Consider the following 18,101-nt stretch of genomic DNA (forward strand, 5'->3'; position numbering starts at 1 on the left):
TAAATCCCAATCGCTCAGCGTAAGATAACGATAAATATATTTCAGCTGCCTTTACCAGCCTCCTCTCATGGCAGTGTGATACAGGGATCGAGAGGATGGGTGATGCTCTGTGTGACCCTCCGCAGGTCAACACAGCCCCCGGGCAGACCTGAACCCGCCTTGCAATACCATCCATATTGGAGAGAGGAGGAGGGAAAGAGGGAGGAGGAGCAGGAGAGAAAGAGATGGAGGAAGGGAGAAAGGGAAGAGGAAGAGAGAGACGGGGAGGAGGGGGAGAGAAAGAGAGAGGGAGGAAAAGGAGGAGAGCACACATTCTCCAACAAGTATTCAACTCTTCTACTGGTGGCTGTGCAGGCCCAAGCTGCAGAGCTCTACACCAATCACAAACGGTTACACACATCACACATTGCCTAATCGGATTCCACCTCTTCACGTTGTTTTTTTACCAGCATGTCAGGTCAGGATCAAGAGAAAGCTGGTTAAGTTAACCTAATCCAGGGCAGGAAGCACAGATTCACACATCGGGCAGCGGACGCTTGAAAGAGTTTACCGAGCCGTGTTCAACACACCTGGATCCTGCGGGAGACGCTTAGAAGTCATAGTGAAACCAGTTTGATTTCAGCCACCGGGCTCCCGGGCCTGGCCTGGGTTCCTCGACCTCCTTGTGTGATCGTCAAGTCTGCCTCCCTATGGTTCAGACCAGCCAGGTTTATAAAGGTCTGGAGGCAAGAACGTGCTTCTCTGCCCTCCAGGCGGCGGCCCCCGGACACACACTTGAAAGCCGCAGCCTTCGGCGTTTCTCTTGGCTACTGGGTTTAAAATGTGACGCGGTTCTCCCATTTTTCTGTGAATATCCCATCTTATATATCTTTCATTAGGTAAAAAAAGAACACTATCGGTCACCATAAAGCCCCTCCGGCACAACTGGGCTTTACGGTGACTGATAGCGATGGTCGTTAAATAAAATACTAATGAATAAATCAATAACTTTCCGACAAGGAAATACAGCGTTACTCCTGTGGTCGAGGGTTTGTATTATAAGCTGCGCACCAGCCGAAAGGGCGAGGCTCCGAGAGTGCCTCCAGCTCCCACCAGAATAAAACAACCCCCGAGCGCACAGATGACAGAGCGCAGAGCTAATGACAAGGGGCCGCACGCATTGGGGGGGGGTTCAAAGAGAGAACGGCTGCTTTGTATACGAGCAGACCAACCTCCACCACAACTGGGAAATTCCCAAGCAACGACTCTGAGATCACTAACAGACTTTGTGAAGAGGATGTAACTAATAATATTAATACAAACAGAGGGATCACAGCGCTGAAGAGAGATGCTCCACAGTACACTGGGGAGTGCGTTTCTTCTGCTTCAAGGTTGCTGCGCTCAAAACAAAGTATTTAAAGCTAAAACCCTTAAAACGTCAAGATATCATACCCAAAACTAAAGTGGAAAAAGCCCAGGAGACTCTCGCTCTCGTTCAACCAGGCATGTCACGTCGTCCAGAATTTCATTTCCACACTTAATCCACCCTAAAACATCCGAACAGAAGACGGCCGGCCGACACCACCAGAACATTTTCACTGTTTACTACGTGGCTGGAAGGAGGGAGAAAAAGCCTTTATGGGCGAGAAGAAAATCTCAGCAGCAGCAAATCCCCAGATAGACTCCTGACAGCTTCACCACAAAACTGCCAGCACCATCAGAACCAGAGAGCATCCCACAAACGGAGACCAGGAACACTGCGTTCCACCAGGCCAAACAACACCTGCAACGTCCTTCTCTCACAAAGGCTGGCTTTAGAGGAGAAGAAAAGCAGGAGCTACACTGACTATGAACAGACGGGGGATTAATACACGGCAGATTAATCCTTTCCGCAGAAACGTTGCCACAGAAATTCAGTAGCTAGTTTTGATGGAGCATAATATTGAAATTCAAACGCAGATAAGTCTGCCTCCTCCTTCACTTCCTTCCATCTGTGGCACCGTACCAAGTGGCGGCCAAAGCTCCGGGGGTCACTCACCGTTCTCCTTCTCGCCGGCGATGCACTCACTGATGGACTCAGTGAGGCCGAGGCTGGCGGCGGTGGGCAGGGGGCCGAGCAGGGAGGCGAGGGACGGGGGCTGGGGGCGCGCCGGCTCTGGCCAGTCCCGGGCCTCCGGCGGGCTGCCGTCCCCGGGGAGGGCGTCTTGGCCGAAGCTCTTGTTCAGGTGGTTCGCTGCGGCCTCCAGTTCCTCGTCCTCTCCGTCCTCGTCACCAGGGGGGCCAGAGGACTGCGACAGGGTGTCCAGAGGGTCTGAAATCACAACGGAGACCCGTCTCAGCCTACGTGTCCAACCCCTTTATAATGTAGGATACGCACGCTGTTGTACAAAATGTGCGTTTGAGCTTGAATTCCACTTCTGAGGCACAACAAACAAATGAAAACTTATTAACTGCAGAACTTGGGCTTGTTGCAGAGCCGGGTAATTAATGATGGACCAATCGCGTCCCAGGACTAACCGATGACAGAGCTCGCTTTCTCTGCGGACCGAGGGGCGATTTCAAAAACGAGCAGCTGCTCCTCCGTACCTTTCTTGGCGTACGAGGCATAGGGTCCCTTCATCTTGGGTCGGCTGATCTCCAGCTCGTTCTCGATTTCATCTTGGTAGCAGCAGATCTCACCTGCGGAGGGGAAAGGGAATGAACTGCTCAAACGTGCTGGGCGGGTTTCGCATCGGACGGGTCTTAGTGTCAATTTAAACAGCTGAAACAAACGAACGAGAGAGTCACCTTCAACTTCATCAAGTTTCTTGGCCAGTTCTTGTTCAAGCTGAAAAAAAAATAAAATGAGACGAGGAGAAGTCAGTGAAGATTGATAGAAGACACAGAGATAGGCTGTCAATGCGGATTACACACAAGTGAAGCAGAGAATTTGTAGATTAAGTGAAATCAGTCACACATACAGAGCAGGACAAAGACACAGAGAGAGAGACGCACACAGAGAGAGGGTGACACAGAGACACACAAAGAGAGAATCAGAGACACGGAAAGACAGAGAGAGAGAGAGACAGACAAAGAAAGAGAGAGAGAGACACGTCTACGGACAGCTCGGCGCACAACCTGCTGCAGTTTCAGCTTCCTCTGCCCTGCAGTGAAGGATGGGGGGTCGCACTCCTGCTCCAAATCCACCTTCATGAACTCGTCGATGGTCAGCTGGCTGGTGGGTGTGTCTTCGAACTCCGTCAGCCTGGGAAGGAAATCCGGAGTCAGAACCTAAACCCATATCGGACACAAACGTCCACAGCGCGCCGCCGAGACGGTCCGATGCACGGGACGATCGCCCTACTCTGCTCGCCTCACCCCCGTTCCTCCGCCGGCCTCACCTCTTCCTCAGCGTCGCCTCACACACCTTCACCACGCTGATCACCTCCTTCACGGTGCGCCGGAAGTCGTGCATCCTGGCGGCCACGAGGAGCGCTGCGGACACAAGCGTAGACACAGAGGAGCGTCACACGTCCGGCACAGGTCAACCGCCCCCTACGACCATCTCTCACTGCCTCCACGACACAGAGGACCGCCACGAGAGTCAGATGCTGGGAAACGCGTCCGGCAAAGTCATTAAGATGCCGGAGAGAGAGAGGGGAATTCTGGGAAATTACCAGTTTTTGTCGGTGATCAAATGAATGCAAGGAGCAAGTTCAACCCCCTCAGGAACAGATGGTCCTCACGTGCAAACGCAGTGTTTTGGTGACACAGCTGGGGCCTCAAACTAGGTTCTTTTCACCAGAATAAACAGACCGCAATACGGCACACTGAGACAGTTACATAAGTGTGCTTGTTTTTTTTTCCTCCTTGCATTATTTTATTAAATGTGAAAAACATTACTAGAAAAACAAACTCATGCTGAGCCTCCTGAACAGGCAGACGTGAGGAAAGGAATCAGTTACGTAACCCGACTTATTATGTTTCAGTTGGTTACAAGGATAGGTTCCATGTTACAGTGGTCACTTTTATAATTAATTAACACAATGAACAATAACGACATCACCCTAGGAGTGAGAGGAACTCCAGTAACTACATTTGAAAGGTTTCTCACATATCGCTCGATTAACATAACTTTGACCCCGTGACACGTGACCCCATATGGTGAGAAATGGAAGCTCTGGATTTAACGGTAGCTGAGGTCAGAGGTCAGGTGAAGCCGAGGATCGGTACCTGCACCGCACAGTCCGGACGGCCGGCGGCCCGTGTGCATCCAGTCCCTCTTCATCCTCTGCAGCAGCCGCAGCGCCGTCATCGACACCTCGTGGTTCTTGTTGCCGAACTCCAGCATGTGGGCGAAACGAGGGATGTACAGGCACGGGTCTGGAGGCACAGGACAGCGGGGGGACACCGCAGTAAGACTGCACGTTCATATTTACCGTTCAAATAGAGGGCTAACCACAAAACCACACACAATTCATCAATTCAAGTCACCGGTTCACATCAGCAGTGCTTAAGAATGTTAATCAAACTCATTTAGCTTTCATTTGACCAATTATTTTAACTTCTATGGATCAATGATGCTCAAGTTTATATTAAATGTTTGGAAACTACCTTAAGGTAATTTATACAGCTAAACTAATCTTGAAAAATATGAGCAGCACTATTTTCAAATATGCATCGTTTAACTTCAAGATTGGGTTATATATATTTGAATATAACAATATTCAGTTCTAGCTCTGACAGACACACAGCACTGGAGAACTTCCCGTATCAACTGCCGAATTCCTGATTATTCAGCCCAAAACCTGCACGGACAGCATTCAGAATGAACTGCTGTTCAGACCCAAGCGCATTTCCTTGGCGAACGTCGGGAGACGGGAAGAATGCCGGTTAGAACGAACGTTACTTAAACACACAAAACCCGGCTCAATTAATACCCAGATGGCGCTGGCTTTGCAGGAACAGCCACTATTCTGCGGCCTGGCAAGTTGTAAAAAAAAAAAAAAAAAAAAAAAAAAAAAAAAAAAAGGAACAAAAGACCAAGAGAAAACACAGCCCTGAGCCCCGATCGAGGGCACAAAAGACATATTGTTCAACCTGGTAGGCTCCTTCTGAGGAAATCTTTTCCCACATAAATCATACATGTAGGCGACACAGTTTGTCTGTGTAACACTTTCAGTTTTGTACTGTATTCCAATTATTTGTGTTAAACCTCCCTACAGTACGTAACCTTATCACTATGTGACTTCACACAATCGCTCTCTGAGTAAGAGTGCCCTTGGACAAAGGACGATGATGTCAGCCAAATAAAAACAACAATGCCTCCATTCTGTACTGCGGAGACGGTTTACGATGCGGACGAAAAGACGGGTTGCCTGAAGAGAAACTTATTCGACAAGCCTTCAGTATCACATTATAATACACATTGAGCAAGTACTATGTTTACTATGTTTTGCGACAGAGAGACGACTAGATTGTTGGATTCAATAAGACCCCCGGCCCCTCTCACCTGCTCCCTCATTCCATGGTACAACAGAAGAGGAAGTCAGGAATAGTGAAGACCAGGCCTTAACATTGTCCATCCATGTCCTTAAAGCCACTGACATTAAAATGCAACCACATTTTCTCGAAGTTACACAACAAAACTGTCACCCCTTGTAGGGATGTACAGTGCTTTGGCCTGGAGTAAGATTAATATATTCTCCATAGAGAACTAATACAACTAATGGTATTCTGGGAGGGAAATGGCAGGAAAATAAAAGTTAAACCAAGTGTGGAGAAGTATGCAAGACGAATATTGAACAATGCCTACCCTAGAGTAAAACGGATTGCAAAATAGAGCTCATTTGGGGGAATTAAGTATAGTAAAGGCACAATATTATTGCATTGAACTAAATAAGAACGGGTGGTGATCTTTGAAATGTTACCGTGTTGGATCTAGACACATAGTAACAAATAGACTGTAAAGCTGCAAAATAACTAGTTTATGTTTGAGCTACTTCATTAGACTTCTTAGCATCCAGGGCAAAGTGTAAGTGTAACAATATCATGAATTTTACATACAATTACCCATTTATACAGCTGGGTTTTTACCGGCACAGTCTGGCAACAGCCATGTCCCCCACCTGGGATTGAACCCACGACCCTTGTCCCTGTCTTTATTCAATGCAGCCCGTTTATTGCCATGCTGCTGTGTGCACAGGCGGATTGCGCATTGTGCGGCGGCGCCTGTGCCCTCTGTCGGTGATCAGCTGGTAACTCGATACTGCAAGCCCAGCCCCCTCCGCAACCCCATTTCCAGTTTTAACATGGCTCCTGGCTCCGAGGAGGCTTCCCGAAACAAAACTTCATGCCCCTTTTCTCTGTAAAAGGGACTCGTCGCAAGCAGGTAACGATAATCTTGTGCACATGCATGCGTTTGCGGAAAAGCGAGCCGTAGCGCAGGGCGCCGCTGGGCTGCCTGTCGACCACAGCAAGTCCGACGCTTTGCAGGATCTGCTCGGATATACTCTGTATGCACTTCGTCACGTCAGATGCTTTAACGTGCCATTTGTATCTGTATTTTCTTCTAACTGGTAGCTCTCCAATGCAATGACTGGTTGTAGAGCAACGCTGATGTGCAATACTGTGCATTTGAATGGACAGCGCAGCGCAGTGGACTCCCAACTGAGCGGCGTGTGCGTGTCGTGCCATTTTAACATCGCAATACAATACACTTTACATTGTGCAATTCATAAATGCATGGGATGGAGCCAGTGTAGTGCGGAGAAAATTAACCAGTATTGTGATGTGCGCAACGGGATATCGAGGGGGGTCTCCACGAACTTTTAAAGCGATGTGACCAACCTTGACCTATAAATCAATTATAAAAACACATTCGCGCAGATGTGCGTATAGTGGGATGAACGCAATGCACAGTGCGGCTCTGGGCGCAGTGTCCGGCCGGCAGCGGTGGCCGCAGCGCCGGTGACGTTGTAACCCGCAGCAGCTGTCGGAGGGGGAGGCGGCCCGGGGCGGCTGACGTAGGAGGCCCCGGCGCAGCGGATTGGTGGCGGGGGAGAGGGGCGGGGACGCGGGTTAAGCAGCCCCGCACGGAGGACGCGCAGCCCCGCAGAAAGCTCGGTGCGGGACGGCGGCGGCAGCGCGTACAGCGGTTCGCACACATCTGTCCTTCGGGCTCCGTCCCCACGTCGCCGCGGTGCGTGCGTTTTCAAAAGCGGACCGCTGCTGTTCCGATAAAGATGCGATGAAAAGGAAAAAGAAAATCGTCCGGATTAAAGTGAAAACTGGATGCACCCGGCCGGCCGGATATCTCGATGTTGCTGTTCAGATGCATACAGGGTCGGTACACTGCCGTGACGCGCTGTGCGTACTGGGCGCTTCCCCGGGAGAAGACACTTTGCGTTTGCAGTAACTGGATTATTACTATTTAAAAGTCTTAGCAAGCTTTCGCCTCTAACTGTGCATTGTATTCATTTTACCCGCTGATGCCAACAGCTGCCGATTGCCTTCATGGCCGGATCATGAAGTGTTTGACTTTCTTCCTTTTGCTTCCAGAAACCTTGAAAAAGTCCAAAAAGAGTGTGAAGCACCCCGGCAAGCTGCCAGTATGCTATGAGATCGTAACTCTGTCCCTGAAGAAGAAGATGGCTGCAGAACTGTACCCTGCCAGCACAAACACCAATCTCCCGCACAGTAACGGCACCACAGTGACTGCGGCCAAGAAGAGCATCGTCCAGGTCAGCCGGACAGTGACGCCCTGCACGGCGGCCGCCACGCAGCAGAACATCAGCAACAACAACGTCGAGACCGCGAACTGGCAGTCCTCCCACCCCACGCTCAGAGAGAGGTAACCCGGCCCTCTTTGCCCATTGCACATGCATGCAAAATAAAATGACCTTATTAATAATCTGACCCGCACCGGTAATAGCACCCACTTCCGCAGTTGTGCACATTTGAAGCAATTATGTGAGGAGCAAAGTGCAGATCTGTGCACATCAGTCTACAGTGCACAGTTAGGGAATATGCATTGATTTCAGCCCGTAAAAATAAGAGATTTAAAGCTGCAACACGTTTTAAATGCAGGATAATCCCGTGCGGGTGCAGATTACTTTTGCTGGTTAAGTGAGCGTGTTGTCCTTCCTGTCCCTGTTTGCAGGAATGCCTTAATGTTCAACAACGAACTCATGGCGGATGTACACTTCATCGTGGGTCCCCCCGGGGCTTCACAAAAGGTGCCAGCACACAAGGTGAGAGCAGGGGTCCGGTGTGTTAGACCAGGCAGGTTGCACAATCCTGCCCATGCACCTTTCACTAGCGCTTGCGATTAAGACAACACACAAAAAATGTCATTTCTGCATTATTCAATTCCTTCTCCTTCTCCTTCGCAGTACGTGCTGGCGGTGGGCAGCTCAGTTTTCTGTGCCATGTTCTATGGCGATCTGGCAGAAGGGAAATCGGAAATTAATATCCCAGATGTGGAACCTGCTGCTTTCCTTATTCTTTTAAAGTAAGTTGAATATCCAGCCTTGTTTCAACAATTACGTTTGTTCTTTAGTTTAGGACTGAGAAAGTACTGTAAAGCTTTTAAAGACGTGAATAATTGTGTATATATATATATATGCACTACATTTAAAAACTATACTATGTTTCCATGCATTTTTCATGGAGAACGATGTTTGAAGGCTGACATTTCCCCTTTCCCAGGTACATGTACAGCGATGAGATCGACCTGGAAGCCGACACAGTGCTGGCCACTCTATACGCCGCCAAGAAGTACATCGTGCCAGCGCTGGCCAAGGCCTGCGTCACCTTCCTGGAGACGAGCCTGGAGGCCAAGAACGCCTGCGTGCTGCTGTCCCAGAGCCGGCTGTTCGAGGAGCCCGAGCTGACGCAGCGCTGCTGGGAGGTGATCGACGCGCAGGCCGAGCTGGCGCTGCGGTCCGAGGGCTTCTGCGAGATCGACCAGCAGACCCTGGAGATCATCCTGACCCGGGAGACGCTCAACACCAAGGAGGCGGTGGTCTTCGAGGCGGTCCTTAACTGGGCCGTGGCCGAGTGCAAGAGGCAGGGGCTGGGCATCACCACGCGCAACAAGAGGAGCGTCCTGGGAAAGGCGCTGTACATGGTGCGCATTCCCAGCATGAGCCTGGAGGAGTTCGCCAACGGGGCGGCGCAGTCGGACATCCTGACCCTGGAGGAGACGCACAACATCTTCCTGTGGTACACGGCGGCCAACAAGCCCGAGCTGGAGTTCCCGCTGGCCAAGAGACAGGGCCTGACGCCCCAGCGCTGCCACCGCTTCCAGTCCTCGGCGTACCGGAGCAACCAGTGGAGATACCGCGGCCGCTGCGACAGCATCCAGTTTGCCGTGGACAAGCGCATCTTCATCGCCGGGCTGGGGCTGTACGGCTCAAGCGGGGGCAAGGCCGAGTACAGCGTCAAGATCGAACTCAAGCGGCAGGGCACCACCCTCGCCCAGAACTTGACTAAGTTCGTGTCGGATGGCTCGAGCAGCACGTTCTCCGTGTGGTTCGAGCACCCGGTGCAGGTGGAGCAGGACACTTTCTACACCGTGAGCGCCGTGCTGGATGGGAACGAGCTGAGCTACTTCGGCCAGGAGGGCATGACAGAGGTGCAGTGCGGCAAAGTGACCTTCCAGTTCCAGTGCTCCTCGGACAGCACCAACGGGACGGGCGTGCAGGGGGGACAGATTCCCGAGCTGGTCTTCTACGCATGAGTCTCGGGGGCGCGTCGGACTTTGAACCGCATTCCACTACTGCTAGTCGAGCACACGGGAGAGCGACACAAAAATGGCCTTTAAAATGACGTAGCGGAGAGGAATACGCACCACTCGACGCCTGTTAATCCGACAGACGGTCATAAGTGAAGGAATGCTCTTCGGTTTTATTTATTGAGAAAAATGAATATTTGGCTTAATTATTAATGCTGCAGCATGCAGTTGTATGTACAGAGTTGTATCGCACCGCTGGTGGGAGGTCCCCCGCAGTGCATTGTGTTTTTGTATATAAAATTATGCTGATTTGTTGACAGCTTGAAGCTGGTCGACAAACAAAATTGTTCTGTATTAGAGCGCAGCCGACTGGAACTGCAAACTATAAAAGTTTTTATGTGACTGGATTCTCAGGTGTTATTTCTTATTCTGAACCGTCCCAGCAAGGGCCAAGGAAAGTAGAGAATCTATCTACACGTGTGTGTGTGTGTGTGTGTGTGAGAATCATGTTAGAGGATTACTATAGACCAACACAACAACTTCACTTATATGGGTTTCGCCCCCCAGCTCTATGCTACACATTATGCCTTTCAAAGATCAAATCACCTGCAAATTATTCAAAGAATTGTTTTGGTCGTACAATGTGAGCTACAATTAACATCCTATAATACAAATGGTAACGGAATGACATCGTCAATGAAATACAGTCGTGTTTAAGGACTGCCAGCTTGATCTAAACGCCACAGAGACAGAGGCTCATTGCAGAAGTGATGCATCAGACATCAACCAGGGTATTTATGCTCTTTGTAGATCTGTCTTTCTATAAATAGGTGCTGGTAACAGGGCAGCTTTACACTGCCAACTGCCTGGTTGTCAAGCTCATTAGAACGTACACAAGTTGGTGTGTATGGTGTATTAAGTGTGTGTAACAGGTCTGTTATGGGTGCCAAGCTGAAACCCCTAAAGATCGACAAGAAATGGAGAACCACCCACAGATATCCCACCTAATTTCTGGTGATATAGCGCCCTCTAAGCTACCTTAAGGGTACTGCAGTTCAGTGCTACAATTTCAGTCTCCCACTCTCTCTGTCAGTTTAGGATTTGTCTTAAACAACTGAGCAATCCATTTAACATTGTCCAAAGGCACTGGGCAAACCCTGGGCAAACCCAGTACCTTTGGACAACGTCAAATGAATCACTCAACGTTTCACGAGGATGTAATCTTTTACATGAATCAAAAAGCTGTCTCACAAATCAAGTCAACAGGAATGCAAATCGATGGCGTTACCTATTGCTGGAGCGTTAATGCACAGCTCTCTGGCCAGGAGCAGGAACGTCTTTCCTAAGACATATACATTGACCTGTCGAAAGGAAGTGCACGGGTTAGAGACACAATCGGACAAAACGCAATTTTTTTATTAGCGCCGATGCGGTCAGGTTTACATTCAGGAGTAATTTATAAAGACAAAGGCTTGGACAGGACTGAACTGGATGGGTGTCAAAGGTTTCTGGACTCGTACCCGGTCCTGTAAATCAGTCACAATCTAATTTTGGTGAGTTGGGTTATTAGGAAATGAGCAACCTTTCCCACCGGATCAATAGACTGACGCAGTAACCTAAAACCAGTCCACACCGGGTGCCGGCATTCCTGCCCAAATTGTCCGGACCCGAAAGCAACCAGGAGACCTTTCAGACCACAGAGGTCACGACCCCAGCATCGAGGGTCTCGGGAGTCGTCGTCATCGCATCCGGCACCCCCCACACGACGCACTGGCCTGGTAGGTCTGCGCCGACCGAGGGCTCATGGGATATTTATAGTCGCGCTCTCGGCCCCTCCTTGGCCGAGCTTTTACTCCGCAGCTTGATCCTGTTACTGAGGGCGCAGCTGGGAATATAAAAATAAACTTCACCAGCTGTGCTTCTGAAAAATGTCCCACTACTGAATTATTCGGATTAAATCGGCAAACAAATGTAAACCTAATTTTATACGTCCGCAGCTGCCGTTACACACAGGGCCTCGTCCGAATCTGGAGGGAGGCGGGGTAGGAAAACGCAGGAGCTTATTTTCCATCAACATGGCATACTTCAGGGCATCAGAAAGAGTCCCCTTTAAAGCAGCAGCTACTTAATTAATAAAACCTCTGGCCACTGAAGGAGACTGCGGATGACGGCTCAGACTGGAGTTCGAAACATCTATTCCTTGATTAAAGGTCTATTGCGATGAATAAGCAGGCGTTTTGTACCTCATGTGCATTATTGCGAGTCCATCACCGATTTGAAATCTGGTTTAAGATCTATAATTCAACAAGGAAATATTTTAATCTTAAATCTGTGCCAAGAGTGAATTATCCTCGCAAAAAGCCTTTCCTATAATGACTGTTAATGAATAACCATGTTAGAGCTCAGCTAAAAGGTCCAGATAAGAGTTGTGTTCTGTTTCTCTCCTCCATATGGTGCCCACGGATGTCTTAAGCACGTTACCGATCATATCGCAGGGCTATCAGCGATGATGTCACAGGGATATTACTGGTAATTCAATTGCAAAGGGGGAAGCGACTGATACGATCCCTCACGTGAAATGGACACCCCCGTTGTTGTTTGTCGGCTTGTTTATTTAAGAAGCTCTTTGATGTGTTTTAAGGGCACAATGAGGAATAAAAGCGCACCTACCTGGAGGAGATCACTCAGGTCGAGGAGCATATCTGTGGGCTGGTTAGGGGAAAGATAAGTTAAGCGTGGGCAGCTTTCACAACATCGGTGACTTACAGTAGGGTGGATGTGGAAATAAAGACATTTAGTAAACAATACACTGAAGATAGCCCTGCTGTGCAACCATGATTACTGTAAATTGATCCTTCATGTGGGGAGCCTTTCCATGTCAATAAACACTGATCACAGCTTTAGTTTGAGATTAAAATCTGTATCCATTTCTATCCTTAACCTTGCACATTTCCATTCCTAATATCTTAGTCCTTCACAGGTCCAATTACAATAGAAAGATTCAGTTCTGCACATTGGTATTGGAGCGGCACTATTTTGAGCGGGACTATTTTAAAGGACAACAAACAACAACAAAAAAATGGTCACAAACCGATATCAGCCTATAAATGTTATGCTTTTTAGATGTATAATTAATGATGTGTGTGTTTACGAGGGCATGCGTGTGGGTGGGGGGTTACAGCGATTCCTACCTGGAAGAATGAGACCCGGTCGATAAACGAACAGAATGAAGCACTACATTTAATCTGGGAACACAAAGCCTTGCCAAGCCTGGTTACCAATGCCGAGACGACAGAGCGGAGCTGCACAGCCAACATTCAAGTAAGACATTCAGAAGCATCGTCGTCGGCCAAATCTTAATTATGTTACAAATGTAGACAATAAACAATACCAGACGCATCGTGGTTATCTTCGCAGGGTCGGCCTTGTCACTGCGACACCAAAATCCCCCAACAATCGCACCTCGGGTTGTGTATGCAGCAAACAACAATACATCTCATTCAAAACATCTGTATCTGATTGCTGGGTAGCCGTGCCAAGACGGATCACAGTGGCTGCTGCGAGACACGGAGCTGTAGACCTGCTCGTCACGGCCGCGTCCCCAGATGACAGTTAAGAGATCGTTATCTGCAAAGGATGGGGTATAAACCGGAGCTCAGATCACAACAGAGGAGAAAGTCTGCCCACAGGCAGAAGATATTTTAAGGTGACCTGACTGTTGCAGCCAGTCTGCAGGACAACGGAGAGACTGTGGAAGACGATAAATAAAAAATAACACCTTGGGGCGTTACAAAGGATCTAAAGTTCCTTCATATATACTTTTAAGGAATACAAAAAAGAAGAGTTTGACACTAAACTCCCACACAGCTACCGTGGGGAGTTTAGCCCCAGAGCCGGGCGCTGCTGAAATGCAAGTGTCAAATCCTCGGGACTCTCACTGTATCCGTGAAGAATATGTATATTTAGCCTCGCTGCGTTAAAAAACGATATTAAAGCAACTTCAGCGATGATTGTGCTGGCCGGGAGTATTGGTCTAATTGTTCTGAAGTCTTCTCAGCTTAGAGTTATGACCCTTAATATTACTTAAACATTTTCCTCAGCTGAAGAGTTCCTGGATGAGGAAGTCAATGAAGCTAAATATAATTCGCCTCTAGGGAATAAGGGCCAGTAAACAATGCGCTGGGAAAGGGTTTAGTTCCACCCTGTTCCCATATAAACCTCTTCACCACCACGGTGCAGTTTTTCCATTAAATTAAGCTCGCCGGTCAGGAATGATATCGGTTTATCTCCGACATGCGCATTCAGCCAGAGGTCTATATCTGGCCGAGGAAACCGAGGGTGGACGTTTCAAATGCTGCGACTTGGAACAAAATAAATGAAAACCTTTGTTTGCCGAAATTGAATGAAACGCAAGTTAAATTTAGGTACGTACATTGTCAGATTCCATCGGAGAGATGTATAGCTCCCCCCCAACTCCCTGGGACAAGAGACGACAGGATCGGTTTTCTATTCGGCCTAAAGGACACAAATTTACACCACACAATTGACCCCTATAAGATAATTCCCATGTTAATTTACAGAATGTGGTTTAAAGTTATCAGTCCTTTCCCCCCCAGTACAGTTGACTAATTCCATTAAAAAACTATATTCATTATAATCAAACGCAGGGTTGCCCATAAGGATCTCTTTCGAACCCCTCTGTAGGACTCAGAGAAAGGGCCGATCATGCTATTTTAATCTACCTATTCTATCCCAATCATGCTAAAGGACTAAAGCTTAGCCAGACACCTCCTAATAGCAGTCACAATTCTGATCAGCTGTATTCAAACTTATATGCAGATCCCAAGTCAATTAATTTCAATTTTCTATATCATTAAACAGTCTTCGGAATGCGATTTAATTTTCCAATCAAATGCAAATGCCCTTGAAAACCACAGGCTTGAACCAAACCCCCGGTCTGCCCACAGTGGCACGCTTCTCATTGCGCGTCTGTTCAGCCGGTTGCTCCGCAGCTGGCATGGTTGGCTGGTCGTGGGGGGGGGGCGTGCACCCGGCTCGGGGCTGGGAGGGGGCCCGAGATCTTGCTGACAAGCTGCCAGACTTCCTTTCAGCCGGGATCAAAAATAAATGAATTAGCACAACCCTTCCCAAGCTCCTGGGTACACCACACCCTCGCGCATTTCCGCATTGTGCCGGGGCTCCAGGGACAAGAATAACGATCCCCACCCGCCTGTCCACACTCAGGAGCTGCGTTGCCTTGTGTATCAATTATGTATAGGAGGTTTTACTGTAAGCGCATTTCATACAGAGACCAAATGTGCACTTCCACTGGACTATACAACACACACACACAAAACAAAAGCATTACACTCGAAGAAACCTTAATTGAATCTCCACCCTCTACACCACAACATCTTTCCTAGAACAAACTTAATTAAACGGGTAAGAGAGAGAACATTAAACAGAAGGGCCCCAAAAAATGTGATTGATATGAATAATTTAGCAGCAGCGAGGAGAGATTGGAAACGCTGACCAAACTTCCCAATCCCCGGCTCCGTTACGAGAGGGGGCTGAAACACAGCAGACAGCCTGCAGGAAAACCGAGACACCGGGACCGGGGCGAAGATCCCACCAGATCACAGGCCTCACTTCATACTCACTCAGCCGCTAACCAGTCACGGATTCTGCACATGCTCTGAAGCTTCATTAGAGGGCCTGTGTGCTTTAACCTGCTCTGAGCAGCTGTCCGAACACTTTTCCAATGTCCAAGCACACAACAAGGGACACACCCGATCCCTTTCAACACACAATTAAAAGACACAGAGGCCTGCCATACCACAAAGCCTGAAAGTACAGAGGAGTGACTCAGCCTCCTGTCTATTGTGCCTCATGAGCGCTGGCTATAGTGTAACAGTAAACCTTCAGCCAGGTCCACAGACACCAACTCACGAACCCAAAACTAATCCTATAATGACCCATTCATCTTTTCAAACTCCAAATATGCAGTCACAATGGACGACAATGTACACATAGATACTGCAGTTTCCACTGTAAAGAGCTGGAGTCACACAAAAAAGGCCTTCAGTGAATCAGTTCAACAAACAAAAACTACATCAGAAAAATAGATTCAGTATATAGCGTGATTAAGGTCACCAAACAATCACATCTTAAAAGCAATTTATGACAATACGAGACTTCATAGTGAAATGTCAAAACTGAGACAAAGCAACAGCGCCACCTGTGGTTACTAAACAGTAAAACAAAAACAAACAGGCAAGATCCGCAAACCTTAACTTCATGACGAAAAAAAGATGTGCCTTTAAAGGACTTTAAAGCTAGAAACAGTAAACAAAACTCATGAAGCCATTTAGGGTAGTACGCACACTTTCAATTCATTTAAAGACCACATGACTTTTGAATACCTTCATCTGGAGTGAATTATGTACAGTTAGGTCCATACTTATTTGGACAGTGACACAGTTGTCATCATTTTGGCTTTGTACGCCACCACAATGGATTTGAAAGGAAACAATGTGCTTTAAGTGTAGACTTTCATCTTTAATTTTAGGGTAGTTACATCCAAACTGGGTGAACAGTGTAGGAATTGCACCCATTTGTATATGTGGTCCCCCAATTGTAGGGGCTCAAAAGTACACTGCTAAAAATCAAAAAATCGGATCTCGATGAACGAAATATATTAAAGATCAAAAACTTTACAGTACATTGTGTAATTCATTGAGAACAAAATGACATAACGGTCAATGGAAACCAAAATCACCAACCGATTGAGGGCTGGAGTCAAACTCACACCGAAAATCAAAGTAAACAATTGAAATCACAGGCTGTTCCAACTTGCGTGAATTCAATGTCAATGACTGCCTGAAGTCTGGACCCATAGACATCATCAGATGCTGGGTTTCTTCCCTGGTGATGCTCTGCCAGGCCTGCACTGCAGTGTCTTTAGTTCCTGCTTGTTCTTGGGGCTCTTTTGCCTTCAGTTTTGCCTTAGAAATCAAAACAAACTAATCAGAGAGAGAGCAAAAACATTAGGTGTGGCCAAATCAACTCTTTGGTACATTCTTAAAAAGAAAGAACGCACTAGTGAGCTCAGGAACACCAAAAGGCCTGGAAGACCACGGACAACAACTGTGGTGGATGACAGAAGAATTCTTTCCCTGGTGAAGAACAACCCCTTCACAACAGTTGGCCAGATCAAGAACATCCTCCAGGAGGTAGGCGTATCTGTGTCAAAGTCACAATCTGAACAAACTCCCCAGCGATGTGGCTGAAGAGACAATTTGGGAACATTCAAAAACAGACTGGATAGGATCCTTGATCAGTTAATGGACACCAAACGAGCACGATGGGGCGAATGGCCTCCTCTCGACTGGACACTGTCTTATGTTCATAATCAAGAGACACCACAAGATGTAAAACAGGAAACAGGAAGGCCAGAGTTTGCAAAAAAACATCTAAAGAACCCTGTAGAGTTCTGGAACAGCATCCTATGGACAGATAGACGAGACAAAGATCAACTTGTACCAGAATGATGGGAAGAGTATGGAGAAGGGAAGGAACTGCTCATGATCCGAAGCATACCACCTCATCTGTGAAGCATGTTATGGCATGGGCATGTATGGCTGCCAAGAAAACTGGTTCCTTGTATTTATTGATGATGTGACTGCTGACAAAAGCAGCAGGATGAATTCTGGCGTGTTCAGGACTATATTATCTGCTCAGATTCAGCCAAATGCTTCAAAACTCATTGGACGGCGCTTCACAGTGCAGATGGACAATGACCCGGAGCATATTGCGAAAGCAGCCCAAGACTTTAAGGTGATGAAGTGGACTGTTCTGCAATGGCCAAGTCAACCACCTGACCTGAATCCAATTGAGCAGCATTTCACTTGTTGAAGGCAAAGCGGCCCAAGAACCAGCAGGAACTAAAGACACTGCAGTGCAGGCCTGGCAGAGCATCACCAGAGAAGAAACCCAGCATCTGCTGATGTCTATGGGTTCAGACTTCAGGCAGTCATTGACTGCAAAGGATCTGCAACCAAATATTGAAACTCATAATTTAATTCATGATTATGTCAGTCTGTCCAATTACTTTTGAGCCCCTAAAATTGGGGGACCACATATAAAATTGGGTGCAATTCCTACACTGTTCACCCCATTTGGATGTATCTACCCTCAGATTAAAGATGCAAGTCTACACTTAAAGCACATCTTAATTGTTTCCTTTCAAATCCATTGTGGTGGCGTACAGAGCCAAAACGAGGACGTGTGTCACTGTCCAAATATTTATGGACCTAACTGTATATATATTTTAAAATCACAATTTTTACAGGAAATACTAAACTTGTCATCCTAGTTGTAAGGGGTGAAGCATCACCACAGATATGAA

At 47.7% G+C, this 18,101-nt stretch overlaps 2 protein-coding genes across 4 annotated transcripts in view; one reads left to right on the forward strand and one right to left on the reverse strand.

The window, feature by feature from the left end:
* brf1b (BRF1 general transcription factor IIIB subunit b) overlaps positions 1-18,101 on the reverse strand; it is a 42,699-nt gene that overhangs the window by 18,248 nt on the left and 6,350 nt on the right. The window contains exons 5-12 of the mRNA XM_066694885.1: positions 12,365-12,396; positions 10,983-11,055; positions 4,192-4,341; positions 3,360-3,453; positions 3,097-3,223; positions 2,767-2,806; positions 2,566-2,658; positions 2,018-2,290 (exon numbers count right to left, since the gene is read on the reverse strand). Of these exons, the coding sequence (XP_066550982.1) occupies positions 2,018-2,290; positions 2,566-2,658; positions 2,767-2,806; positions 3,097-3,223; positions 3,360-3,453; positions 4,192-4,341; positions 10,983-11,055; positions 12,365-12,396 (882 nt within the window). The remainder of the gene's footprint in view (positions 1-2,017; positions 2,291-2,565; positions 2,659-2,766; positions 2,807-3,096; positions 3,224-3,359; positions 3,454-4,191; positions 4,342-10,982; positions 11,056-12,364; positions 12,397-18,101) is intronic.
* On the forward strand, positions 6,241-10,096 carry btbd6b (BTB (POZ) domain containing 6b). Of its 3 annotated transcripts, none has more exons than XM_066694888.1 (5): positions 6,241-6,349; positions 7,519-7,810; positions 8,120-8,210; positions 8,352-8,470; positions 8,668-10,096. In XM_066694888.1, the coding sequence occupies exons 2-5, from the start codon at positions 7,608-7,610 to the stop codon at positions 9,698-9,700; spliced, it is 1,446 nt and encodes a 481-aa protein (XP_066550985.1). In that variant the 5' UTR covers positions 6,241-6,349; positions 7,519-7,607; the 3' UTR covers positions 9,701-10,096. The 3 variants fall into 3 exon arrangements, with proteins under 3 accessions (XP_066550985.1, XP_066550984.1, XP_066550983.1); XM_066694887.1 differs by lacking the exon at positions 6,241-6,349 and adding an exon at positions 7,063-7,302; XM_066694886.1 differs by lacking the exon at positions 6,241-6,349 and having other exon boundaries at positions 7,063-7,810.

Source organism: Amia ocellicauda, chromosome 21, assembly GCF_036373705.1.
Source record: "Amia ocellicauda isolate fAmiCal2 chromosome 21, fAmiCal2.hap1, whole genome shotgun sequence".
Classification (NCBI taxonomy): domain Eukaryota; kingdom Metazoa; phylum Chordata; class Actinopteri; order Amiiformes; family Amiidae; genus Amia; species Amia ocellicauda.

Excerpts from the sequence above, each read along its gene's own strand:
- btbd6b (XM_066694886.1), top strand. The coding sequence starts at position 7,449 with ATGCCAACAGCTGCCGATTGCCTTCATGGCCGGATCATGAAGTGTTTG. Across the intron at positions 8,211-8,351 it reads AAAAGGTGCCAGCACACAAG|TACGTGCTGGCGGTGGGCAG; the intron begins GTGAGAGCAGGG and ends TCTCCTTCGCAG. Across the intron at positions 8,471-8,667 it reads GCTTTCCTTATTCTTTTAAA|GTACATGTACAGCGATGAGA; the intron begins GTAAGTTGAATA and ends CCCCTTTCCCAG.